At 48.8% G+C, this 27,900-nt stretch overlaps 2 protein-coding genes across 8 annotated transcripts in view; both read left to right on the top strand.

Moving 5' to 3' along the window:
* pik3cb (phosphatidylinositol-4,5-bisphosphate 3-kinase, catalytic subunit beta) overlaps window positions 1–6,738 on the top strand; it is a 40,260-nt gene extending 33,522 nt beyond the window's left edge. For all 4 annotated transcript variants that reach the window (XM_047035210.1, XM_047035208.1, XM_047035207.1 and 1 more), the window contains exons 17-24: window positions 737–933; window positions 1,357–1,466; window positions 1,711–1,789; window positions 3,118–3,285; window positions 3,642–3,765; window positions 4,148–4,293; window positions 4,540–4,672; window positions 4,865–6,738. In XM_047035210.1, coding sequence (XP_046891166.1) covers window positions 737–933; window positions 1,357–1,466; window positions 1,711–1,789; window positions 3,118–3,285; window positions 3,642–3,765; window positions 4,148–4,293; window positions 4,540–4,672; window positions 4,865–5,002 — 1,095 coding nt within the window. In that variant the 3' untranslated portion in view covers window positions 5,003–6,738. The remainder of the gene's footprint in view (window positions 1–736; window positions 934–1,356; window positions 1,467–1,710; window positions 1,790–3,117; window positions 3,286–3,641; window positions 3,766–4,147; window positions 4,294–4,539; window positions 4,673–4,864) is intronic.
* A 4,102-nt stretch (window positions 6,739–10,840) lies between these two features.
* On the top strand, window positions 10,841–26,581 carry per2 (period circadian clock 2). 4 transcript variants are annotated; one of them, XR_006957192.1, is made up of 24 exons: window positions 10,841–11,010; window positions 13,571–14,070; window positions 15,896–15,988; window positions 16,155–16,309; window positions 17,007–17,128; window positions 17,447–17,648; window positions 17,949–18,000; window positions 18,573–18,715; window positions 18,894–18,972; window positions 19,087–19,193; window positions 19,574–19,727; window positions 19,910–20,018; window positions 20,208–20,351; window positions 20,506–20,623; window positions 20,756–20,888; window positions 21,004–21,128; window positions 21,416–21,508; window positions 21,713–21,961; window positions 22,052–23,187; window positions 23,457–23,628; window positions 23,819–24,017; window positions 24,269–24,419; window positions 24,681–25,863; window positions 25,895–26,581. XR_006957192.1 is itself a non-coding variant. In XM_047036025.1 (23 exons), exons 2-23 carry the CDS (start codon window positions 13,700–13,702, stop codon window positions 24,837–24,839), a joined length of 4,266 nt encoding a protein of 1,421 aa, XP_046891981.1. In that variant the 5' UTR covers window positions 10,841–11,010; window positions 13,568–13,699; the 3' UTR covers window positions 24,840–26,581. The 4 variants fall into 4 exon arrangements, 2 of the variants coding, with proteins under 2 accessions (XP_046891981.1, XP_046891980.1); XR_006957193.1 differs by having other exon boundaries at window positions 24,681–25,801; window positions 25,833–26,581; XM_047036025.1 differs by having other exon boundaries at window positions 13,568–14,070; window positions 24,681–26,581.
* The last annotated feature ends 1,319 nt before the right edge of the window (window positions 26,582–27,900 follow it).

The raw sequence follows: 27,900 nt of genomic DNA on the forward strand, positions 1-27,900 counted from the left end.
CTCTCACCTCTTCAGACACGGACAGGAAGTGGCCTCCTGCTCCTCAAGCAGTGCCAGGCTGTTTGTCTTTGATTTTCTGAAAATATTTGAAGAAGTTGAATGTTGGCACACCTTAACTCAAATTCCCCCCCCCCCCCTTCTAAAAAAACCTTGACCAGAAGACATGCCCTGGGAAGCGTACTTTGCCGACAGATTATGAGTATTCAGTGATCCTAAAGATGTTGTTTATTGAGTGACTTTGTCAACATTAACACTTTTAACTCGTGATATGAAAAACAAGAAGAGTGGGTCCTTCTAAAGACCTCTGACATGAGGGGACCTGTGAACCAGCCTGTCACACCCTGTCCTCTGTCCTTGTAGCAGCGCACTGGGACCAGTCCAGCCAGGAGCAGGGGTTATTTATAGAGGCAGAGTGACAGCAGAGCGACCTCTGACCTCGCTCCCCCCCCCCCCCCCCTGTAGTAGCTCCACTTCCTTCCACTCCCTGTCTGCAGCTGTCCGTCAGTGCTTCACTTCCTGTTTTGGAGAGCTCCCTCTGTGGGGATGTTTCAGGAAGATGGGGGGGGGGGGGGTCACAATGTGCTTGTTTACCGTTGACAGTTTCGACTGACCTTTGACTCATCTTGTCTGTCTTCCTTTCTCTCTCTACTCCTCTCTCTCTGTGTCTCTTTCTCTTCCCTCTCTCTCTTCCTCTCTCTCTCTCTCGCCCCCCCCCCTCCTCCTCCCCCTGCTCCAGGTGGAGGCCCTGAGCAAGCTGAAGTCCGTGAACGAGCTGATCCGGCTGGGCACCCTCAAGAACGCGCGCAGCAAGACCAAGGAGGCCATGCTGACCAAGGAGGCCATGATGACCTGCCTGAGGCAGAGTGGCTACACGGAGACGCTGTCCGACCTGCACTCCCCGCTCAACCCCAGCATCCTGCTCTCCGGCATCAAGTGAGGGGAGGGGGAGAGGGGGAGAGGAGATGGGGGGGTATGGGGTGAGAGGGAGGGGGAAAGGTAGAGGGGAATGGAGAGCAGAGGATTCAGTGTTTTCTTAGACCCGACTATTTGTCCTTCTTTGCAAATGCACGTTTCTCATCTTGTATTCAGTTCTATACCCCTCTTGTGCCGCGTCTCATTTTCATCCCGTTCTCCTCCTCCTCCCGTTCTCCTCCTCCTCCCGTTCTCCTCCTCCTCCCTTTCACGGCCTCCTCCTTTCCCTCCCCTCCCCTACAACCCCCTGCCTTCTATCCATCCCTCCCTCCCCCCCCCCCCCCCTTTGTTCTCCCCCCCCCCCCCCCCCTCCCCCTTCGTTCTCCCTCTCCCCCCCCCCCCCTTCGTTCTCCCCCCCCCCCCCCCCCCCCCGCCGCGTGTCAGCGTGGAGAAGTGTCGGTACATGGACTCCAAGATGAAGCCCCTGTGGATCGTCTACAACAACAAGCTGCTGGGAGGAGACAGCCTGGGCATCATCTACAAGAACGGAGACGGTGAGGGAGGGAGGGACAGGAAGGATGAGGAGTCAGGGGGGGGGGGGGGGGGGGAGTTACAGGGGAAGTGAAAGGGTAAAAGTGGGTCATGATGGAGAAACATGTGAACGTGGGAAGATTGACAGATCGCTGGAGAGAGAGAGAGTAGCCTGGCTAGAGAAGTGGGTCATGGGGAACTGGATTGAGGAGAGACGGAAATGATGTAACGACTTCCTTTTACGGCCTTCCTTCTCTTTCTCCCCAGATCTGAGACAAGACATGTTGACTCTTCAGATCCTGAGGTTGATGGACCTTCTATGGAAAGAAGCAAACCTGGACCTTAGGTGTGTGTGTGTGTGTGTGTGTGTCGTGAAGATGAGCAAGGTGTCTTGTTTGTTCCTGTGCTCAGTAGGGAAGAGGAAGCACTTTTGTGGGGAACAGAGTGGGGGGGGGGGGGGGGGGGGGGGGGGGGGCGGCAGGGTCACTAAATCACCCCCTGCTAGACTAACCTTTCACTTCTCAACACACCCGATATCCATACCACACGCACGCACGCACACACACACACTAGTCGCCTCTCATCCTAATCAGATCCACACATGCGCTTTGAAATGCAAACACTCTCTGACACGCACGCACTCGGGCACAAACACACATCTGGAGCGAGGCAGTGGAGCGCTTGTTTTGACAGTTGAGCTGGAAGGCAAGCCTCAGGGTCACCAGGACAAAGGTTCTGCAGGAGATGAAGCTCTTGGAGTCTGGGGAGGAGGAGGAGGTACAGAAGATAAGGCCAATGTTCGAACGACTACAACATGTTGTGTGTGTGTGTGTGCGTGCCTCTGATACGTGGCTGGTGGGTAGTTCCGCAGTGCCCCCCGCTAGCACGTGTACTCCACACGATGCAAATTTCCGCGCGCGTCCTTTTTTACACACATCCGACACGCGTTCCACCCGTTAGAACATGTGCCCACGGGGCTCGGAGACAGTCATACGCGATAGCTTCCAGGAGTGCGCCCTGTCAGGTGTCCACCACGCCCCCTGGTGGATACGTGGACGACAGTTGCTCCATCCAGGGTAAACCTGATATGGAACCAATGTGACAGCCAAGGGGTTTAATCACGGCAGTTTGATACTCACACGCATCTGACCGTGATCGGGACGGATAAACACCTTCCTGGTGTCGATGATGAAGCTTCGAGCCGTCTCATCTCATTACACCAGCAACCCCAGACACAGCCAGCCTCAGTAAGGGCGGGCGGGGGGGGGGGGGGGGGGGGGATTGTTTTCCATTACGACTTTTTACCAGAGCGTCACATGTCGGAGAGCGTGTTCAACATGATCCGCATGTGGATCTCATCACCAGTCATCTGCTGCTGGCAGAATCCTCCTTCACACCCCGGCTTCCCAGTTTAACCCCCTGATCTCTGCTAGCAGCAGAACGTAAGGGATAATCAACTCACTAGTCTCAAGAAGGATACTGGTACTGTTGATGAGGAAGACAAGGTTAGGGTCAGATTGTGTCTGCTCCTTTTTACATGTGTTCTTCTCTGTGTCGATACGATTAAATCAAATAAAAATGTGTACAAATGAAAGAAGTCCTCGATGTAGTTTGATGAAGGTGTTTCGCTCTGACATGGGACGCGTTTGCTCACACGTGTTTGTCGGCGTTCAGAATCGTGCCTTACGGTTGCCTGGCGACGGGGGACCGCTCCGGCCTCATCGAGGTGGTGTCGTCGGCAGATACCATCGCCAACATCCAGCTGACGAGCAGCAACGTGGCGGCGACGGCGGCGTTCAACAAGGACGCCCTGCTCAACTGGCTCAAGGAGAAGAACTCGGGGTAACGACACGCTTGGCCAGCGCTTTATCTGGGTCGGCTTTCAGTTGGGGGTGTATCATGGGGGCTACGGGAGGAATAACTGCAGGGTGTATGAGTTGTACAAAACCATTTCAACGTTTCGTGAAAAAACAAGGAATGGTCTGGAACGTTCCTGGACATTTTGAGCTGGTTTAAGGCTCCTCCTCAGCCTGTATGAATACGATATATTAAAACCAACACTAAGAATAATTCCGGACTGGAACAGTCTGGAACACCTTGCATATCCTCGAGAGAGAGAGTGACCCCTGACCTGATAACCGTCCTGCTTCAGTTTCAACTCTGTGGAGGTTCATGTTTGGCCCTGGTGTGTTGTACAGGGACGCTCTGGAGCGAGCCATTGAAGAGTTCACGCTGTCGTGTGCAGGCTACTGTGTAGCCACTTACGTCCTGGGCATAGGAGACCGCCACAGTGACAACATCATGGTTCGCAGTACAGGCCAGGTGGGTGACACTGTTACTCCCTGGGAATACTCCACACACACACACACTGCCCTGGAAATACCACACACACATTGTTCTTGCGAGTACTACACACACTGTCGTGGGGAATAGTAGAAACACACACACTGTCCTGAGAATAATCTCAGTGTGTGTGTGTGTGTTCGGTCATCGCAGTAATGTTGACTCTGTGCCACTAGGGGGCGGTCTGGTCACTGACTGACCCAAGGTGGCGACTACATCACTGATGGGGGACAACATGTTTAATATCTGCTTCTTATTCTTTAGTCTGTGTGATTTGAATTGTTCCTTTTTGATATATGTATTCCTTGACATGTTTCTACCCATGGTCTTCACTGATTGGACCTCTGCCTCTGTCTCTTAGCTCTTCCATATAGACTTTGGCCACATCCTAGGGAACTTCAAGTCCAAGTTTGGGATAAAGAGGGAGCGTGTTCCCTTCATCCTCACCCATGACTTCATCCATGTCATCCAGCAGGGCAAAACGGGCAACACAGAGAAGTTTGGCAGGTAGCCCTTCAACTCGTACTCCACACGGGCCAATACTCACACACACACACACAAGTAACCTTAATCCTTCCTGATTGGTTTAGTGAGCCTGTGGGTTGACCTAAAGAGTTTGTTTCGCATGAAGCCAATATCATGCTTATGGAAAGAATCCTGTTTCTGTGGTTGGTTGGAAAGGTTAGCAGCATTTGGTTTTGGAATGCTGTCACAATTGACTGTAACATGTGCGTGCGTGCGTGTCTCCCCCAGTTTTCGTCAGTACTGTGAGGACGCCTACCTGATCCTGAGGAGAAACGGGAACCTCTTCATCACTCTTTTCGCCCTCATGCTGACGGCCGGCCTGCCTGAGCTCACCTCGGTCAAAGACATCCAGTACCTGAAGGTACGCCCGTTCAATCACGACAGGATGGGCTGTGTGCACACAGATGAAAGCCACTTATTTACCGGGCTTAACACGGCATGGTAAGATGTAATAGAATTGACCCCTCTCTCTTTTTCACCTCCCCTGCCCCTGCCCCCCCCCCCCCCTCCCCTGCTCCCTCCCCTGCTCCCCCCCTGCTCCCCCCCCTCCCAGGACTCTCTGGCCCTGGGTAAGACAGACGAGGAGGCCCTCAAACAGTTCCGCCAGAAGTTTGACGAGGCTCTCCGAGAGAGCTGGACCACCAAGGTCAACTGGATGGCCCATAACGTCGTCAAGGACAACCGCTCTTAAAGCAGAGATACCTTGGGGGGAGGGGGGGTGATGTAAAGAGTGCCACGGTGCTGGATGAACCCAGAGGGGGGGGAGTGGTTTTGTCCTTGGTATGCCTGAGGACAAAGAGGACATCAAGAAGGGAATCTAGAGGAGGATTGCGTATGTGATCTGAAAATACACTCTGCAAACGCTGCACACAGAGATACTGTACAACATTCATGCACACACACTTACACACAACTCCCCATGGCATGACATTCTACTCCCTCCACCCCTCATGGTCACCCGTCTGGCCCCTGCTACTGACCTGTCCACCAATCCCATTCCGCTCACTTGGTCACGTATTATATCTCTGGATTTGAGGTAAAGCTGATCGCGAGCTTTGCACACACACACACACACACAGCACCCGTGGAACAGCCAGAACAGCCGGTGGAACCGTAGAACCAGGCCCCTCCCTCCCCTCATCCCCTGCAAATGGACCGCCCCCGTCCCTCAGTCCAGGGAAAAGGATGGTCGGATCCACGAGGAACTGAGAGAATGGGTACGGGGAGGGGGCGGTCATGATTGGACCAAACCCAGGTCGACCAATCCCAGGCCCCGTGACTGCTTGACTGACAGCACAGACAAAGAGGGGCTGTTGAGGACTGAAGAAGCCGCATGTCTCACCCATGTCTTAAAACGGCGCCAAAATGTGCACACGCCCAGCAGAAGTGCTTCTTATTGGACGTTCCCTCTCATGCCTACTGTGGGAAGATTGTATTCCGTTTTTCTTTCGTTTCCTTTTCTTGGTTTGCCTTTTTTTTTTTATGATTGTAATGTTTCAGAGATGTATGTGCCAGACTACTTTATGACTGCGTTAAGAAAGAGAGAGTGATCGTAAGAAGAGATGGGATGCTCATTTAGAGGAAGAAGAAAGATGAGTGAGCGAGAGCTTAGAGCTCAGTTCTGAGGCTAAAAGGCCAACTGGACAGTAACCACGTGAGCTTTTATACAGTACAAGAGTGATAGCAGGAGTGTTTTTAAAGTTAAACAAAAAAACAATTGTGTTTGTTGAAAATGTTTGTTTCACTTTTCGGGGTTCCATTTCTCTATCGGTTGGATGCTGAAAAAACGGTTAACCAAACCACGCAGTCTCCAAAGCTTGCCTTGCTTAAAGTTTGTCAGACATGACTTTGAGAGCACCAAACACCCACTCACACTATGAAACAACTCACAGACTCATGCATAAAAAAATGCCTTGTTGGACCAAAACAGTTATTTGGTTTGTATGTTTTTACTGTGTTTTAATTCTGTTTCCGAAATTGAATGTCAATGCAAAAATAATGTGCCGTTCTCAGTGTGATTCCTTTGACGTTTTAAAGTCAGCAGGTGTGGCTGGAGTTTCTACAACGTGTGGGAGGGGGTTTGCAAGCAGAGGGCCTGACACTGCGATTCTAAACTACTTCCTGGTTCTGACAGGATGCTCCTACAGCATCTGCATTTGTGTTTTGTGCAATATTCGTACATGAGTACATATGATAGATATATATATATATATATATATATACATATATATAAGTATGATGATCCCTGGGGCCCAAAGTCTATAATGTTGTCACTGTGGCTTTACTTGTGATGCTGCTGTATTTCGCACCGCTAGCCTTCAACAAGTCAACTCAGACACTGGATTTTGTCAAATGTACAGGCTTTTATTGTTTCGCTGGTTTAGTTTTCATAGGAGTTTTATTAAAGTTATTTTCCATCGAACTGAATCTTCTGTCTATTTCAGTGTGTTTCAGTGTGTGGATACTGGAGCCAGTGTGCTGCTAGTGGTCTATATAGTACATACATGTGCTTGTATCTGCCAGGGAACAGCCCGAGGGCCTGGCTAGCCCACTGGTGGCAGACACAGATCGATCCCAGGCCCAATGTGTGTGTCACTAAAACACTGAGGGCACACTGCTCGGTTCGGTATAGTAAGGTTAAGACAATCCAAGTGATTACCCATGAGCCTTTGCACATTTTGTGAAATTAAAATCACTCATGGACACCTTTGTTTCCAAAGTCAACTATCACTAACTGAATGCATAACAATGGATGTAAAGATTTGCCAAATTTGGCTTCTGGGTGGATTTATACAGGAATTCCCCAGATGAAATACTTTTGATGTGATGACTTGGTTGTACTGTTGTTTTATTAAAAGGAGTGACTGTAGTTTCCTTTAGTTTTGAACTGAACTGAACTGGAGCCCAGCCTTGGCCTGGTCTAGCCCACTTGTAGTTAGTCCACCGCTCTGTATGGTGGCATACTGTCTAAGCTGTGACATAAGACTGCTCTACAAAGTCTACATTTTTGAAAGAATCTGTGATTGCATCCACCACTCCAGAAGCAGAATACTAGCTCTCCAATACAGTGAAAAAGGTGTTAAAAATTTAACCATACCCAGAGTTTGCAAAGATTACAATGCTGTCTCCCTCCCATCTCAAGAGAAATCTCAAACAAACCTATCCCATAATTTGATTCTGTCTCTGGTTAAAGTTACTCTCCTTCAAAACAAGTAATCATTTGTTATCTGTGTTGTCCACCTTTGTCCTCCGCCAACAATGTGTCTTACGTTGTCATTCTTTATTCCACCGCTGCAAAAGTGGTACCTACTGTTTCCTGGCAACCTGCAGAAGAATTGTCTAGACCAATACAGCCCTGTTTAACCTGATGCACAGCCACCTCACAGCAAGAAGGCCCTGGGCTTGATTCCCTGCATGGGGCACCGCACATCTCCTCCCCAGACCTGGAGGTTCCCAGGTGGGTTCTCTCTCCTTCCACAACAGGTTGTTGTAAAAACGGACGATAGCTACATGTCTGACAGACTTCCTTTATCACCTCTGAAGCCACAATCAAATATGTCTTACATAAAATAAGCCTGCTCCTGGAGCACGATTAAGCTAAATAAAAAGACTTGTTGCTATGACAGAAAGTCCCGGATGAGCGTCGAAGAACCGAACAATACAAGATCATTACAAATCATCAATAATCAAATCGAGCTAGCTCTAATTGAGTTAGCGACGTACAAAGAACTGGCCCCTGAATACATTTCTGCCAGCTCTTACATCACCTGACTCCAGTGTCATTCAAGCCCTCACCTCAATCCTACAGCATGTTCTAGTAGCGGTCATGAATCCAGTGTTCTGCTGTTCCGTACCTATAGAAAGGGTTGGAACGTAATATTGTCTAAGATGTCTTGTGTGGTCGTAGTCGTTTGGTGCATCTGGCCCTTAACTTGAGTGGGTAATGTATTGCCCATGAGTGGGAGTATTTTTCCATCAAAGAATAGGGTATGTTGACAATTTATTCAATAAAGCCTTCATCAGTATTAAAAGGTAATCAACTCATCTCCAGTTTTCCCAGATGTGGGTCTATGCACATATACAGTATATCATCCATATACATTTGCCTATAGAGCTAGGTCAATGTAATAGTCTGTCTTTAGTAAACTCCTCTAAATGTGTCCATTTTGTGTCAGTGGAACCTACACAGTATGCTAGGAACTTGGCTCACTTCAACCAAGCACTTCACTGAGTTTGTGTGAGTGGGTTTTGCTTTAAAGTCTCTTAATCCTTGTCTTTTTTTTACAAGACTCTAACCCCTGAAGCACTTATGTTGTACCTGATTGAGTTGACAGTAAAAAGACCCTGTTATGAGAGTCTGCCAAATGAATAAATGTAAATGTTATGACCAATGTAGTTGGCTTACGGCATCAGTCAGGTGTTTTGCTGCCTCTGAATATAAACAAGGAATAACAAGGCAAAGGCGTCATTGGACCAGGTGTCAGATAAACAAATAGCAGACTAGGCTGTTCCATCCAATGACGCATCCCTGACATCAATTTCCACCTGTATGTTGTGTAACGGTTTGGTTCCTCAAGATGTACATACACACAGTATATATAGTGGGTATTGGCTTCTTTAGAGAAAATCTGTCATTCTACAAATGTTCAACAGCGGTGGCTACAGTTTCTTACTGCAGACAGACTTCTCTCCCTGACCTCTTTAGGCCTAAGTTATGTCATATTTTATATTAATAATAGATCACATGAAACAAGAACTGATCATAGTAATTTTGGGGGGATTGAATGACCAGCCACAACTCTGAACTGACAACATACATGCTCTTTGACATGTTAAACGTTTTGCTTGCAGAGCAGAATATTAAATATTAAGGTATTACAAACTAGTTTTTGGTCAACTAAATGTGTGCCAAGTACCGACAAACAATACTTTTTATAGAAAACAGTTTTAGACTTCTACGTACAGGCTATGCAGTATAATTTGATCTAACACTTTTTGCATATAAGGTAAAGAGGATTTTGTGGTTGTTGTCGAACATTTACTCAAGCGGGCACATCCTGCATGTCCGCCCACCCTCCAGTTGCCCTCGTAATGTGACTCAGCATCTGTCTGGCATAATATCCCACCCACTCCTGGAGTAGGAAACCCTATGAATTTACCATAATCAGTGAATGTGTGTCTGCATGCGTCTATGCAGGAGTGCAGGACGTTTGGCTTCAAATGTGGAAAAACTCCAGAACCCATTCTCCCGATTAAAGTTGCCTAAAGCACTCCTCCGACCAGGCCTACGTTTTGCCATCGTTTTTGTTGCTACCGGTTTTTGTTATAAATTATGAATATATTTCGAATTGAAAAATGTGGTTACACTTAATAGCCTACTAGTATACTTTTTTCATTTTCAAAATGCTTTCAGGAGGCTTAGAATTTTATTTTTTCTAGTTTGTTGATTAGGCAATCATTTATATCAGCATTTATTACACACTTTAGTTCTACGATTAGTTGCGTTTCTGGCCATACTGGTGCTAGGAGGTGTGGTGTAGGGGGGCGCTCAGCCTTCACCTACCTATGTTGCCTATATGCCCGGATACAATGACGTTGTTATAACGTCGTTGTCTTATCTATCATCTATTGGTCCTAAAGCAGCAGCTTGTGAATGATGTGACGCTGTTTGATGTAGGGCCTACGTTGGCCCCCAACCCCTCAATGATGTGTTATCTGCCGACATAATTGTTTTGTTAATAGTGCAGTCCAGTCATTAAATTGTAATAGCTAAACAAATTTTAGACAGAAGATTCAGTGTATTTTTTTGCTTAGCCTATGACATTTAATGTCCATCCATTTAAAAACAGAGTCTACACCAGTCTACAGTGGAGTCAGATGGCTGAGCGGTGAGGGAGTCGGACTAGTAATCAGAAGGTTTCCGGATCGATTCCCCGCCAAGCCAAATGACGTTGTGTCCTTGGGCAAGGCACTTCACCCGACTTGCCTCGGGGGCGATGTCCCTGTACTTACTGTAAGTCGCTCTGGATAAGAGCGTCTGCTAAATGACTAAATGTAAATGTACACCAAACGTTGGCTTGGCCTGTCAATTATTGTGCAATATTTTAAAACCATCCGCCAGCATAGCTACACTGGATAGAGAAAGTCATCTTTGCAACAGCATCTTGGTTTATGTACTTCTCCTGGTTTAGGTAACATCTAGCCTATTGATACCACTCAATCACTTAAGATTCCGTCCGATCCATACCTTGCAATTTCTCAAAGAATACTGTCTCACCCATCGCCACTTATGTAAACGCTTTGTTTTGGATGCGGTCGAATTTCCACAATGCCTGCTATGCACGATCCAACATGGGAATCCACGTGTGGAGGATGGCCCTTTTATATAAAGAGACTGGCGGGGATTTAGACCAATGAGCTTCAGATAATGTTCTTTCGTCATGTTTTCCATAGAAACCTCAAGTAGGTAACCAATGAAGTACAGGCAGAGGAGGAGTCTGAATTGAGGTCACGGTTTCAGAGCCTGGTTTTGCCAGTGGGCCAGCTTGAAGAAAGCCGGTGAAGAATCGTAAACCAGTGTGTCTTTACGTCTGGACTTGCTGTTCCGGGACTTTACATTCTAACATTTATCGGCTGCGTACAGTATTGGGACGAAGAGCTGTGTCAGAAAGTACCTCTACATTTGATTCAAACGCACAGGTTTGCTTTTCTAATGTTTATTTTACGAATATAGGCTAGTCTGCAAAATGTTACATAATGTTTCAAGTATGCGCATGCTCGAACATTTGTTTGTTTAAAATACATAATTCTTCATGAATTGTATGAATATATATAGGCTATATATATTTACACAGGGACCAATACTTTAGAAAAAGCAGTTTTTGTTTGCTCCTTTTTTTTGTCTCTTTTATATGTGCATTGAAATAAATAGTGACTTTTACGTAAGTGTGTCAGTGTACCGTAGTGTAGCCTATTGCAGGTCAACGTGAGTGTCTTGAATAGCAGGTCGGGAGTTGGATGGGGGAAGAGAAGATGTAAAACCTACTTACTTAGCCTACTTTAATTTTTCAAAAAAATCTGTCAGATGAACACATTTCAAACATCAGTTGTGCATATTATTTAGAGGCTACTTGGTTGATGTTGCAAAGTGTATTGGTCCAATCACTGCTGTGTGAAACGTTTTACACTTTTCACTCACTGTGGAACATTGTATCAACCAGAGTAGACGTCACTATTACATTTTAACTGTAGACTTCAGCCCAAAACTGAGACCACATATGACTAAATGTCATGGCAGGTCTACACACTGCAAACACTTATTTTATTCGGTTAGAATAAACGTTAGTTTCATAAAGATGCTATGCTACCTTTGCTCTTAACACGGACATTAAGTTATGAAGGCTATATTTGCATGTTAAGACACAGTCATCCAGATAAGAGCACCTGTTAAGTGATATGAACTGGGCGGACAGCTTCCGCGGTCGAAATCGTTTTTGGTATTAAGTCACTTTTTGGCACGACTAGTCACATTATGCACAATTGCACCATGTTGAATTTTGGAGTATATGTACTTTGAAATTCCTACATGAATTATTTGTATGCTGCTATCTGACAGTAAACGTACTTAGACATGTTCTAACTAAAAGATAGTAAGCAGCCTAATGTGGTCTTTTAGAAAAATGATGTTGAAACGTCTCTTGGCAATAGTCTTCGTCAATGTGTTTCTATTGGCCTCTTTTTAAGACCTCCATGTGGTTTAATGAAACACTGGGCTTTAACCAAGCCACGTTAGCATGTGACTGAGCTTCCGTATTGTATAATGCCTCAGATCTGTGCTAGTAGTGCATTGGTTGGCTGGATCCGCCCCTTTGCCGGAGTTGCCTTCCACTCTGAAAGACTGTGATTATATTCTGAGACACGTTCCTGTCCAGGCAATTATTTGGTATTATTTAGCCATATACAACCTTGTCACTAAGGGATAGTGTATGTGTATAATGAGGTGTGTGTAGCCAGCGTTGATCGGGTTTCATTACATGGATCACTTGAAGGATCATTTCAGATTTTCCTAGTCTTCCCAGATTTATTCTTGCGTAATGTTTAAGTTCTAACTTTGACCCATGATTCAGCTTGTGGGGCTGTCATAGTTCTGGTCGAAACATGTAAAACATGTAAACAGTTGAAACATGTAGCTTACCCCACATTCTGTGCAAGACTGTCTTTGTATTTCAGTGAGCAGATGTCCTTATGTGACAGTACAGTGGCAGGTATCAAGCTGCTTTCATAACTCCCTCCTGTGGGCCCCTGATTCGTCAGTTATAACAGCCAATGCCAGTTGGTCTTGAGCATGTGGCCACTCCCTGTTCACCCAGCCCATGCGTGTCTGATGGTCATCGCTGCATATGATCATGTGTTGACGGACCTAAATTGGTAGATAATAAACGTTTTCTCAAAACGAACGATTACATCGTCGTTATGTAAAAGTAGAAACAATTCTGCTACGCAAAAAGGGCATGATGCTCGACTGCTTAATCATGTGGAGTCGGACAGAGACTCTTGTTTAGCTTTTGCATAAGCCTTGCCAACATTCTCTTTTGACGTTTGATTATAAATAATACAGGGATTCCTCGCTGCTGTTCTGACAGGGCTGGAGCAGACAACTAGTGGAGGAGATGAAGAGTGTAGGTTAAACAGGATGCTGCCATGGTTTTGTTCCTTGCCCGCTGTGTATACATTTGGTCAGTGTGGCAAACCAGGATTATAATGTTTTAGGAAGGGAGTAACAAAGGTGAAATGCTCTTCAATTTCAACCCTAGCTTTTTGGGACCCACATGATCAACTCTTCTTGCAATCATGTCATCATTTCCACCCACAGACAAAACTAAAGATGCGTGTCTCTGAGGTTAAGAGGATAGGTGTGTTTTTACCACTGGGATCAAATCACCTTTGGTTTTGAAGTGTTTATCTTTTCAAACGTTTTGAACGAGGTCACACTGAAAATAACTTTGGCTTGACATTATTTTAAGATCAGTTCTCAAAGTAAAAAAGGATATTGATCATTCAAAGGCTATAGTTAGCTTTTATCTTCAATGAGATTATAGGGGCCAACCCCTGAGGTAGTCCCTGTTAGCCCTTGTAGATTAGCCGACAGTAGTTCTAATAATAGATTTAGGAGTGTATCAATTGACCCCATTCTACCCTACTGTGTTAATGCTTTACCTCTCTGCTTCTCAACTCAGTGTGTTTCTGTCTCTCCCAGCAGGACACGCCCCTCGGTCTGGACCGCTTTCACTCCACTTCCTACTTGGTTTGATCCTTTTCACAATCACGCCATGTGGAAGATAAGGTAACTTCCTGTGCTAGGCCCTTTTGAACACTGACCTGATCTCCAATGTCTGAAGACGGCGACTCCAAACGGTACCTGTACTCGGCCCTAGAGGGGCGGGAGAGGCACCGAGAGAGGAGTAGCTTCCAGAGGGAGAACGCCTCCCCCTGTGGCACCATGGCACAGCTCCACTGCATGGGCGGTTTTGGGGAAGGACGGAGGCGGGACGGGGGGGAGATGGAGACTGAGTTAGGATTGGCCTCTGAAGGGAGTGACAGCAGTCACGACCACTCTGCCCCGCTCTGCCCCGCCCATGGCAACGAGTCCCATGGCAACGAGTTCCATGGCAACGAGTCCCATGGCAACGAGTCGGTTGGCAGCTCCAACGGCAACAGCAAGGACTCTGCCCTACTGGAATCGTCGGGTAGCAACAAGAGGTGAGGCCTGTTGTGGTTACATCATGGTCATCTAACCACAACCAGTGGAGAGACCCTGTGGTGAATGGAAGTATGCCTTGTTAGAGGTGATTGGCTGGGTGACCCCTTTAGGAGTGAATCATCGATTGTGAGTCATTAGATCAATCCGGTTGTTTATATGACTTCTGTTTCCTGGAGGGAATAAGAGGAGTAAAAAACTGATTGTTCACTTCTGCATGTATTTAAGATGATTGCTAATTTTCCAAGAAAAAGGTTTGGTATTAAATGGGTTTTCACTAATCCCAGTTCCATAATGGATCTTCATAATAATTCATAATTTTCAGATTCCTTAACTTCTTTTGAACCGCTTTAACTTATCCTATTTTCAGTTAATGGCACTTCTGTCCTTACTAATTGAGTGAAGATGGGTAGGTTGTAGACCTCCTCTGTCAAATCTGTGGTATCAGTGAGAGCTGTGAAAGTCTTGCTAACTGGATTCATTAGGTCATACACATGCACGTTGAAGGCTCCCACAATTAGGATGTTGTTACTTTAGGTTTTGAAGTCAGCGGCAAAGACAGCAAATTATAGGTAGGCGAGCTTCCTTCCAACTCATTGTCATCCAGTCTCTATGACAACAGCAATGACGTTGACACTTCCACAAGAGGAGCCCGCGATGCTAACAGAGGAGAGCGCTGATGCACTGGCCTGAAAGCAGACAGCTGGGTTCTCACATGTAGGCCACTTGACGGCGATATGCCTATGAATACAGTCATGACGTGGAGTTCATCATTCACTAGCCCTCTCAAACTGAATATGTTTATGTTGTCTTCCTTCCATTGCGTGAGTCATTTAGAATTCAAAACACTTTGGCGATGACGAGTCGATGAATGCAGTCGGTTGTGAAAGCACAGTAGGAGTAGATACCCTACAGCGGGAAAATAACGTTCGACGCCATCATGAACTGTGGTGAAAAAGTGTACCTCAACTTGAAGCTCGCTTTTATCGTTATGTCCCACAGATGTTTCGTAACCCTCTATTGCATCTCCTTCAGATGTTGTTCATAAACATAGCCAAGGGAAAATATAGAGCAATGGATATTGCGTCGCTTCGGAGAATGCTAGCTTATGAACATCTTGTGTGGGCCAAAATGGGCAAAACCTTGCTTTTCTCAGCTCTTGTCAAACTAAACGAACATGTGCGTCGTGGAAAAGTGGGGCTAAAGGTGGAATTAAATTATTTTTGGGGGATCTGTTTCAGCGTTTAAGATCTATATTAAACCTGCCTCCAGTCTTTCCCATCAGGTTAATTAAAGACTCTAAGTCTAAGTTTACCTTAGACAGAAGTAGCAACTTTTAACTGGAGGCTAATCCTTAGACCATGTAGCTAGTGCACTATTCTAGGATCAAACTCTCTAATGAGACTTTGGATTTTCCTATCCTTACTGTTGAATAGTTGTAGGGCCGCAAAACACGTTGGCCTTTTCCACAGAAGATTTAAACATAGATTTGTTTTTGTGTAACAATCATTATTTAATATCGGTGGATGTTGACCTGAACCCCCAACCTGTCTCTTTTTCTCTCCCCGTCTCCCCCCGTTCACCTGCTCTCCTTTTTCTTCTCCCCTTATGGTAACTGAAATCACAGCGGAAGATGACATAAACCCGATCCAATATTCATATGTGTTTAGAGGTGAATCACTTCTGCTCTCAGATCTGTGGAGGCTATCTCAGCCACGGGGTTCAGTCGGCTGGCACTCACTCTGAGGCAGCCAGGGCACAAAGGAATCCGAGGAGGAAAATCCACTTGACTTCTGATCATATGGCCTGTCTGTTTTGTTGTTGCAGCTCCAACTCCCATAGCCCATCACCCCCCAGTAGTTCCAATGCCTTCAGTCTGGTGAGCTCAGAGCAGGACAACCCTTCTACCAGCGGCTGCAGGTTAGTGCCCTCCGTCAGCCCCACAACGACACCCCGCAACCAATATACTCTTGATATCGATGAGGAATTCCACCCCCTCTCCCCCTCAATTCACGTGAATCAGCTCTCTGCGTCTCGGTGCCGCCTGCCACTCTGACCCGCCTGTGCCATGTGTTCCCCCTCGCAGTAGCGAACAGTCTGCCAAGGCCAAGACGCAGAAAGAGCTGTTTAAGACCGTCAAAGAGCTGAAGATGCACCTGCCCTCCGAGAAACGGAGCAAGAGCAAGGCCAGCACGCTCAACACGCTGAAATACGCCCTCCGCTGCGTCAAGCAGGTCAAAGGTAGGCAAGCTCCCACGCACACACGTGTCCTCGCACGCGCACACGTATCCTCGCACGCACACACGTGTCCTCGCACGCACACACGTACGCCCAAACACGTGGCGACAGGCAGGCGCGTGAAGGCGGCGTCCCACGCAGCACCTAGTGTGAAGACGCTACCCCCGCGAATGTGAATGCCCTCTGTCACCTGGCCCTCTGTCACCTGGCCCTCTGTCACCTGGCCCTCTGTCACCTGGCCCTCTGTCACCTGGCCCTCTGTCACCTGGCCCTCTGTCACCTGGCCCTCTGTCACCTGGCCCTCCACTGTTAGACACACGCGTGTTCACAGGGAAGGGAGGGGTGTGGATGGTAGCCAGGAGCGGGGCCGCGTGCGTGTGCCTCCTGGAGCTGTGCTCTGAACCCGGGCTCGTGTTTATTCAGAACATGTGATCCTGTTCCCTAGTGATGGCCCTAGTCACGTTGGGAGAACGTCCTTTTGCTAATATATGTATGTTATCACTATATACATACATATGTATCACCTTGGTATCAGCTTTGGAAAAGGGTCTGCTACAGTGTGTGTGTGTGTGTGTGTGTGTGTGTGTGTGTGTGTGTGTGTGTGTGTGTGTGTCTATTTGGGCTCATTGGATGATATGTGTTTGAGTTGATGTTGTGTATGTGTGTTTAAAGTGTGTGTGTGTGTGTTGTGTCCCGGCAGCCAATGAGGAGTATTACCAGATGCTGATGATCAACGACAGTCAGCCTCCAGGTCTTGACGTGTCCTCTTACACCATCGAGGAAATCCACAGCATCACCTCAGAGTACACCCTCAAAAACACTGTAAGGACAACCAATCACAACCTTCCGCCAATCACAACCTCCCACCAATCACAACCTTCCGCCAATTACAAATTACAGCCTTATACAATTACAACCTTAAACTAATTACAAATAACAACCTTACACCAATTACCGACTACAACCTAACACCAATGTATTTAAATGCAGTAAAATAATACATATTCAACACATTGGTATATTCAGTTGATGTTTCAGAGCCACCGCTGGCTATATAACGACAAGGCCATAACCAGCCTGTTCAGGAAATGACTTATTGTGCTGTCCCACTCCAACCTTTCCGTCTTCCCATCTCTCCAGGATATTTTCGCTGTCGCCGTGTCGCTCATCACGGGCAAGATCGTGTACATCTCAGACCAGGTGGCGTCCATCTTGAACTGTAAACGAGAGGTGTTTACCAACGCCAAGTTTGTGGAGTTCCTCAGTCCGCAGGACGTCAGCGTGTTCTACAGCTTCACCACGCCCTACCGCCTGCCCTCCTGGAGCATGTGCACCGGAGCAGGTGACTACCTCTCTTCCTCCACACAGACTACCCCCCCCCCCCACCCCTCAACAGACACACACACACACACGCATAAAGACACGCGTAGTATGCAGAATACATGTGAGATCCTCATTTTATGGCTTACCATCTTTCACAGTCGCGCGCACAGTCATGGAAACCGATCATCGTTTCCTGAATATTGATGAAAGCCAGATGGAGCTGTTACATAAAAAAGCATCCATCAAGTCGGTTGGTTGTTTATTTATACTGTTTCATTTCCCCTCCCTCCCTCCTTGCTTCCTCCCTTTCTCCCTCCAGAATCATCTCCCACAGAGTGCATGCAGGAGAAATCCTTCTTCTGTCGTATCAGGTGAGTGACAGGGTTCGGTGACGAGTCTCCCTTTGTCCTGCGTCAACACGTCTGTCTTAGCCATGTTAGAGAGCAGAGGAGAGACAGAGCCAGAAGCAGGGAAGAGGGGGATAGTCAGTAGCTTCAGGTCTGTACTCCCGCACCTGTCCTCTGACCAGCCACGGTACTGCAGGGGCAGAGTTTGTCTTCATAGAATATATCTTCAGAGAATATATCGTGAATAAGTCCAATAAATAGAAAAGAGATGCAATTTCACACTGTAAGTAAAACAGCCCTGGGATATTATTTGGTATGTCAACTCCTTAGAGTGACATGGTTCTTTTTGTGTCAGGTACATTTGTTGTAGCACTATAATTTGGGCATCACGGGTAATGCTGTTTGACATATACAGATGGTGAATAAAAGGGCCTCAACACAACACAACAACTTCCACATACTGATAGCTCGGTCTCTCCGTCGCCGTAGTGAGGGCTGGTCATTTCCTCCATCTGATCCTGTAGCTGTGGCTCTGTGGGCCGTCGAGGTGATGACCTCCCCACACACTGACCTCCTTCTTCCCGTGTGTGTGGCAGCGGCGGTAAGGAGCGCGAGGGCGACCTGCAGTACTACCCCTTCAGGATGACCCCGTATCTGATGAAGGTGCAGGACTGCAGCCTGGCCGAGGAGCAGTTCTGCTGCCTCCTGCTGGCTGAGAGGGTGCACTCCGGGTATGAGGGTAAGCCAGTCCTCTCTCCCCACTCAAACACACACACACACACACACACAGACACACACACACACATGAACATGCTGTATGTTGCACTTCCCATTGACCGTAGGACATCTCCCATAAACACACCCTCCAAAGCACCCTTACCCCCCCGGTTGACCCTGTTGCTGTCCCCTCTCCGCAGCCCCCAGAATCCCCTCTGACAAGCGCATCTTCACCACGACACACACGCCCAACTGTGTGTTCCAGGATGTGGACGAGAGGTGAGGGCCACGATATACAGTGGATTAAGCCGCCGCCAAAAAAATTGAAAAGTGACATACCTGAGCGTAGACGGGAGAGTTGTGGTGTGTGACAGGGGAACATGTTGTGTGCAGGGCTGTTCCCTTGTTGGGCTACCTCCCCCAGGACCTGATAGGAACCCCCGTGCTGCTCAACCTCCACCCCAGCGACCGGCCCCTGATGCTGGCTATCCACCGCAAGAGTGAGACCCCCTCTTTGATTGACAGATCTGATTGGTTGATTGGTATAATACTTTCACAAAGACGTGCGCTGACAGTAAGTCTAGAGGAGAGGTTGCCGTGTGAACGGGGAACATTCTGGAGGATTGGGGGGAACGGGGGGGGGGGGGGGTCATTCCATTCAAACACGGGCGAGAAATGGGACATTCCCCTCAGAAAGTAACCATTCCTGGGAGTGATTTGAATTTGTCTTTGTGGACTGAAATCGCCGTGTTGAAAGGAATGGACCCCCCCCCCCTCCCGAGGATGGAGCCAAAAACGAAACATGCGGGGAGTGGAGGTCTTACTCTTCTCTCGGTCTCTCTCCCTTTCCCCTCCTCTCCATGTCGTCCTCGTGGAGCAGTCCTGAAGTACGTGGGGCAGCCCTTCGACTGCTCGTCCATCCGCTTCTGCACGCGCAACGGCGAGTACATCACCCTGGACACCAGCTGGTCCAGCTTCGTCAACCCCTGGAGCCGCAAGGTGTCCTTCGTCATCGGACGCCACAAAGTCCGCATGTGAGTGGTCCCGCTTACGCACGCGCACACACTCGCACACGCACGGAAGCGGACGTACATGAAGAGAAATCAAAGGGTCGCGGGTCTGTGTAACTCTGTATGGCGTGATGGCGTGTGTTTGGGCTGCACTGTGCCCGGGCGTGTTGAGGACTGTCCGTCTAACAGGAAGGTGTGTGTTCCAGGGGTCCTGTGAATGAGGACGTGTTCGCTGCTCCAGCCTTCACTGAGGGGAAGATCATGGATTCAGACATTCAGGAAATGACTGAGCAGATTCACAGACTGCTGCTGCAGGTACATGGCAAGCACGCACGCACACACACACACACAATCACCACATGCACACAGACCTACCTATACAGTCCTACTTCAATCCAATTAAGACACACTTACTATGTCTCGCATTGCACAAACACACACTCACACACATTGTGCTTTCCTATAAATAAATACAAATCTATAACAACGACTGTGTCTTTCTAGCCGGTTCATAACATTGGCTCCAGCGGTTACGGTAGCCATGGCAGCAACGGTTCCCACGAGCAGCTGGTGACCATGAGCCCGTCCAGCGAGAGTAACGGGAACGCCTCCGGGAACGCAGTGGAGGAGCCGGGCAAGGCCAAGCCGGTGAGGGGACACGCCCCCAGGGGTCACACACCCTGTCTTACACTCTCATGGTCACATTTGCTGTTAATTCATCTTAAGCGATGCCATCAGAAACTTTATGGAACTGTTGTCCCCGCCCGCCCCCCCCCCCCCCCCCCCCCCCCCCCCCTTGTAGAGAACCTTTCAGGAGATCTGTAAAGGGATCCACATGCAGAAGACCCAGGACCAAGCGCTCTACCTGTCCTCTCCCTCCCCATCCCCCTCCAAACACGAACAGAGGAGGACCGCTGAAAGTAAGCAAGCGTTCAGCAAGCGGCCATGAAACGGGCCCCTACATCGATTGTCCATCGTCGATTGCGTGCGTGGTTCCCTGCGCGGCGTGCGCTGACGTTGCCCCGTCCCTCCTCCTCCCCTCCCTTTCACAGGCGCCCAGCGGGGTCCTCTGGGGCGCGTGAGAGACGCGGCGGCGCGGGACGCCACCACCGTGGAGGAGCTCATCTGCAAAGACCAGAGCGTGCACTCCTACCAGCAGATCAGCTGCCTGGACAGCGTCATCAGGTGCGTGCGCCTGCCCCTGGGGGTAAGGGGTTGGGGGGTGTGCCGGCGCCACGTGCGTGTGTGTGTGTCGTGGCGTGCGGGCGCGTGACGGAGCTCTCCCCCCTCACTCTGTCAGGTACCTGGACGGCTGCAACATCCCCATCACGGTGAAACGGAAGTACCAGTGTTCGTCCAACACCGCGTCGTCCAACTCGGACGAAGACAGGAAGGGCTCGGACAACGGCATGCCGGGGCCGCAAGGTGAGACCTCCGTCGCTCGCGGAGGAGGGGGCGAGGCGTGTGGGGGAGGGGGGGATTTTCACATCGTCGTCGTCCGCTCTTACTGCAACACGATGAGGCTTTTTCGGGCCGGAACACCACGCGCGCGCCCTCCTTCCTCAATGAATCGTAGTCTGTCGAAACATCTACGATGAGTTGTCGCGATAACTGAAAGACGGGAGCTTATCTCACAAGAGCGCAGTCGCGTTTGCGCTCGTGTTTGGTGGCGCCGCCTGCTGGTTGCTGACGCACGCTGCTCTTCCCTCCAGAGTCTCTCATCCCGGAAGCCAAGGCAGAAAGCCAGTGCAGCTACAGCAGCACCATCGTCCATGTCGGGGACAAGAAGCCCCAGCCAGAGTCTGGTGAGAACACACACACACACACATTGAGGCAAACACACACACACACACACACACCGAGACACAGCCACATGCAAACACGGCCACCGAGACCCACACAGACGTGCACACTGCACGACACACGCGCGCGCCCGCCCAAACACGCACACGATTATGACGACACAAAGATGCCCTCTTTCTGACTCTCCGCCCCACCCCCACTCACAGAGATCATTGAGGACTTGACCGAAAGCCCCGCCCCCCCGCCGCCGCCGCCCGTCAGCGTGGTGTGCCCGCCCCCTCAAGAGAAGGAGGCCTATAAGAGGCTGGGCCTGACCAAGCAGGTGCTGGCTGCTCACACTCAGAAGGAGGAGCAAGCCTTCCTCAGCCGCTGCCGCGAGCTCCGCCCCGCCAGAACCTCCCAGAAGGACTGCTCCGCCCACCTGCGCAAGCACAGAGGAACCGCCAACGCCGGGGGTACGAGCTCGACGCCCGCGCCTGCGCGGATGACATCCAGCTCGTGATGGTTAAGACGGGGGGACTGACGTGTGTGTTGTCTCTATCCAGGTGTCAGGGGTTCCACCAAACTGGGAGACGCTGCCAGACCCGAGAACGCCGCCAAGAAGGGCGGCCGCAACAGGAAGTCCAAGAAGCCGCGCATGAGGCGTCCCGATTCGTCGGACAGCGCCGTCTCCCATCGCAAGCCCCGCCCTCCTCTTCAGGGCCTCAACCAAACGTCCTGGTCCCCTTCGGAAGCCTCCCTGTCCGCTTTCAGCGTGCCCTATCCCACCATACTGCCAGGATACCCTCTCTCGGTGTACCCGTCTGGCCCGGCAGCCCCGACCCAACCCTCTCACCCCGACCCCTCTCTCTCCACCCAACCCAGCCAAGCTCAACCCAAACTCAACGCCACTCCATATCCTGCCCCCATAGTCACCCCCGTGGTGGCATTGGTTTTGCCCAACTACCTGTTCCCCCAGATGGGACAACTAGGGCAAATGGGGGCTGCCCCAAACGAGCCGGCCTACACTTCCCATCAGCCCTTCCCAACCCCACCCACCTACACTACCCAGCAGCCATTCTCAACCCCTCAAGGGGCCTACACTACCCATCAGCCCTTCCAAGCCACGCAAACAGCCTACCCCAGTCAGCAGCCTTTCCACACTCAACCCGCCTACACTACCCAGCAGCCCTTCCCGACCCCTCAAGCGGCCTACACCACCCATCAGCCCTTCCAAGCCACTCAAGCAGCCTACTCCAATCAGCAGCCTTTCCAGACCCAACCCACTTACACCACCCAGCAGCCCTTTCAAACCCAACCCGCCTACACGACCCAGCAGCCCTTCCCCGTACAGACCCAGTTCGTCCCCCAGGCCAGCTACCCCCCCCAGGCCTTCCCCTACAGCCTGGCCCCCGAGCCCTCCAAAGTCCCCACCATGGAGCCCACAGAGGGGGCCGCCTCGCGCTCCTCCACCCCTGCCTCCGGGGGCCGCGAGCCGGCCGCCTCGCCCCCGCTGTTCGAGTCCCGCTGCAGCTCCCCCCTGCAGCTCAACCTGCTCAGCATGGAGGACACCCAGAGGGCCGTGGAGAGGCAGGACAGCTCGGCGCCCCCTTGTGGAGCGGCGTCGACCAGCACGACCACAGCGGGGCCCACGGGGGAGAAGAGCGGGGCTCCTGTCACGGCCTCAGAGGACCTACAGCAGGTGAGAGGAGGGGTTCCTTTGGAAAAGACCCGTGTGGTAACTTTTCTTCATCGAGACGTTATATATATATATATATATATATATATATATATATATATATATATTGAATATAACAGCGCGCATGATAAGTGGGTGTTTCCAGGAGAACTAAGACCACACAGACACAGACCACAGTTCTGTACAGGGATTTGAGGTGTGTGGCTTGATGGTTGGGACTGCCTGACCTCGTCGCAGACGCTAACGTTGCCCCTCCTCCTGTCGGCCCTCAGCTGGCGGGAGACGACGCCCACAGCGAGGCCCCCTCGTCCTCCTCAGACCTGCTGGACATCCTGCTGCAGGAGCAGGAGGACTCCCGCTCCGGGACCGGCTCCTCCGGCTCCACGGGCTCCGGGTCCAACCGCTGCGGGACGTCCGCCAGCGGCGCGTCAGGAAGCAGAACGGGTCAGTCTTCTGTTTAGTGTCGCCAGCACCAGGTTTACAAGCCTGGTCATTGAGATCACGATAGGTTTTAGACTCGTCGGTTTCACCATTAGGTTGAAGTGTTATTCCGGTTGTGGGTCCGGACCACCTAGTGTTAGCATTAGCTACTGTCCAGCGTTGATCTGACCTCTGTCCGTCTTTCCCCCTGCAGGGAGCAGCAACACCAGTAAGTACTTTGGCAGCGTTGACTCTCTGGAGAACGACCCCAAGATGAGGGCCCTGCCAGAGACGGGCTCCAAGATGACCCTGGCCGAGGAGGACAACTTCAATTACGCCCTCCAGGAACCCATGTGGCGCCTCATGTCCAACACCGACGAGAATGTCATGATGACCTATCAGATGCCCTCGCGGTGAGTGACAGACAGGATAGCCAATTGCAGGGTTGTGTTGCCCCTATTTGGAGCCATTTTTCACCTGACAATGTCTAAAAGGGATTTGACTCAACAAATAGTGAACGTTTGGTTAACAGTAAATGATCTGGCTGGTCCTGCCTGAGTCATTACTAATAATACAGATGATGACTACACAAGAATCAAATGACTGAGCAAGCCCTAGCGTTACGCTATGCTAACCCAGATGTGTCCATGTGGTCGGTGTGCAGGGACATCCAGAAGGTTCTGAGAGATGACAAGGAGCGCCTGCGTCAAATGCAGAAGAGCCAGCCGCGTTTCTCCTCGCCGCAGCGGAGAGAGCTGGTGGAGGAGCACACCTGGATGAGGAGGGGGGGCCTGCCCAAGGCCATCAACGTCAAGGTGGGTCACACACACCGTCACACACACCTTGTCATCTCTCGCACATTTTCAGTGAGAGGTGTTCGTGAATTGCCTTTTTCAAGAACTGCAACACACTTTTCTCCATGGAAAGTCTTGCACGCACACCGTGCTGAATGAACAAAAAGTCATGTGAAAACAGTGGGCGTTTGTAAAGTAATGTGTCTGTGTACACGTATGCCTGGGTGTCGGACTTCATGCATCGCACACAGCTTGTATTCATCATTGTGTTTCTGTGTTCAGGATTGTGTGTACTGTGAGGACGACTCCTCTGCCCCTCCCATGGAGGAGAACCTTCCGGACATGGAGACCCAGGGTTTGGGAGGAGCGCCTCCGCACGAAGACTCCCTCCCCCAGACCACGACAGCAGCCTCTCGCCCAGACCCAGACTCTGTCACCTAGCGACTCTGTCACCTAGCACCCTCTCACCAGCAGAGGGCGCTCCGCTGCTGGTGGACCAACGGACCCCAACACTTTACCTAAGCACACAAACATAAACACACACACACTGAAGATGTACAAATGTGAACACTCCCACAACAGTTCCAGGGTTGTGCACTAAAGACAACTATGACCCCAAATTAGCATAACATGGCCAAGATGCTGTTTGTTTTGTGTTCCTTTACATATTATAGATGACAAATATTTTTGATACACCAAAGCCAAATTAATGCATTTCCCCAACTTGACTTTGCTCTAGAGCTGCAGCTGAACCTTGTAAAGTGTTCAAATGTGCACCAGTACTTGTCTGGGTGCGTGGGAATGTCCTGTTAGACAGGTGTTGCAGAAGTTCTCAACTTAAAGGAAATGTGAACTTGGTTTTATAAAATGTGTGTCGTGTTGAGCTTGCCTGTCCGTTAGAAAGTCCTAGTATTGGAAGGCCAGTACTTCTCATTTGGACAATTTTCTAAATACTTCAGTTGAAGTCTTTTTCTTTAACCCCTGTAACCTCAATTCTCTTGTAGCATTTACAGTGCGATTGTATCAACTTTTCAAATATTCTCTTTATATTGTTCTATAAGGCTGATTGCACAAGATACCAGAAAATAAGCAAACATCACTGCCTGAGCTTTTGTCACTGTTGTTGTCGTTTTGTTGTAAAAGTGGCATTCAGTTTTTTGGGGTCCAAAGATGTGAAGGTGACAGTTATGTGGTATTTGACATCACTAATCAAAGACACTAGCATTGATTGTAACGATGGAACGCCAGAATTACATACATACAGTATGTAGGAAACACACTATCTGTTTTTAGGAAATGAGGAACCAAGATATCCAAAACAGTAGTGGGAACTATAGTAATCGGTGCTAGATATTAACTGGGAAGCTTTCAAGTGGTGCTGGATATTAACTGGGCCAGATCAGGTGGTGCTGGATATTATCTGGGTCAGATCAGGTGGTGCTGGATATTATCTGGGTCAGATCAGGTGGTGCTGGATATTATCTGGGTCAGATCAGGGGACAGCAGAATGTCATCTGGACCAAGTGCATGTCACTGGCTTCTTACATTTTTTCTTTAAAATATTTCATGTCTGAAGATCATGTGAACAATTTACTTAATTTCATTCGTTATTTTTCTATTCGTCATATTTTTCTTCTGTGTGTCTAATTGTCTATTGAACAGCTCAAGTGTCATTGGAGACCTATGAGAATACCAAGTCGAGTTACTGTAAAAAGTGAATTCACCGAGCATGGATGTACTGTAGAATAAGACTGGGGCTAAACTGCAATTGACAGAGATGAGAGATTTCATCTTTTGTCTTATATGTTGTGCAAAAAAAAAACTTTGACTAAACTGCGTTCATATTGACAGGTAGAATAGCTGATGCCCTCATATGGCAGGTGAAGGAGTTCACATGGATGGATTGCTAAACCTACACGTTTGTTTTCATTGATTGATCAGACATTCTGAATGTGCTTACAAGTTATTAAACTGATGGAATGTTGAAAGTGTTCTCTGTAAACGCCTACCCCTGGTATCAGCGCATTCAAATGGTTGTGTGTGGTCATGGTTGTGTATGGTCATGGTTGTGTATGGTCATGTATATCTGTGTCATTGCCATAATGGGAGCCTACAGTCCTATCCAGTTTCTGTAGATGAAACAATGAACTATGTGAGACATTCAGATGTTATCAAATGCATAAATAAATATCTACTTGTTTATATTTGTTGCTGCATTTTATGTCTCTGGAACTTCCTTAAACTTAATGACACTAGGCCGAGTGTAGAAACGAGTAGCATAGCCACGAAGGGGACTTGGGGGGCCTAGGCCCCCTCATGTACATGTCCAGCCCCCTAGATTTCAGATTTCTTACAATAAATTAAGGAATTGTTGAAACAAATAAGAATAGTTTTTTTTGTGGCCCCTTCATTTTAAGATCCCCCCCCCTCCCCCAAAATAAAATGTTGGCTATGGTGCTGGTAGATCATAAATGGGGGGGGGGGAGATTAAAACAAATCTATTTATATAAAAAGAGGATAAAAGACACCCTTTTGTGGAGTGAAGTGCGGTAATAAATGCTTCCCCAATAAGGGGACCACCTTTAATTGACAGTATTGAAATGGTAATCATGTTCTCACCCATGTCGGTCATGGGAGTTACTGTTGAATGTCTTAAGATGTTATCTTTTTTTCATTTTATTTATACCAATGCCAAAGTATGGGTAATGAATACAGCTGGTCATCTATACACAATCATTCAGAAATAGGCTACGATTAATAGTCTAGCCTATTATACAAAACCGCTTACTTAATTTGGCCTATTTACAATTGATATATCAATATATAGCCTACATTAGGCCTACATATTTTTTTTTTAACTACTTTTAACTACGAATTGTAAATAAGTGGCCCTATCACAAAACAAGCAGTGTAGCCTATGTGCAATGAATTACATAGACCGTAGGCTGCGTTAAACGTATGTGTAAAACTATAGCCTCTGATCACTGATTATTCTTTCAGATTCAAAGACAGTTGAGACGCGCAGCGAGGATGGGAATCCCAGGGGATCCGTTTCAACGCCATATGCTCTCATGCACCGTTTGAAATGACCGAGGCCAACAGGCTACACTCAGTAACCTTTAAACTCCGGAATCTAAATGCATTGTCACGAATGCACAGCTGATTCGTTAGCTTGCTGCTCAATTGTCCCCTCTCTCTTTTGTGTATGAGCAGACGCAAAAACAAATGTTGTCCAATCTTGCTATCATCCTCTGTGAAGCGATAGCCTACTGTGTGTCTGAGAGGAGTCTGTTTAAAGCACATTTGCACAGGTTTGTGTGCCATTCGTCTACTAGGCTACTATTAACCTAAAAATGCAAACTTTCATGGTAAAGTAAGGGAAGCTAGAGTAGTAGCCTGCGATGTCGCCTCCATGCTTTTTTCTTCTCCCTTAACTTTGAACCTAAAACCGGGTTGTGGTGTCTTCAATATGCCGGCTTTGACGCCTGTCTGTCAAATGGTT

Source organism: Hypomesus transpacificus, chromosome 15, assembly GCF_021917145.1.
Source record: "Hypomesus transpacificus isolate Combined female chromosome 15, fHypTra1, whole genome shotgun sequence".
Taxonomy (NCBI): Eukaryota; Metazoa; Chordata; class Actinopteri; order Osmeriformes; family Osmeridae; genus Hypomesus; species Hypomesus transpacificus.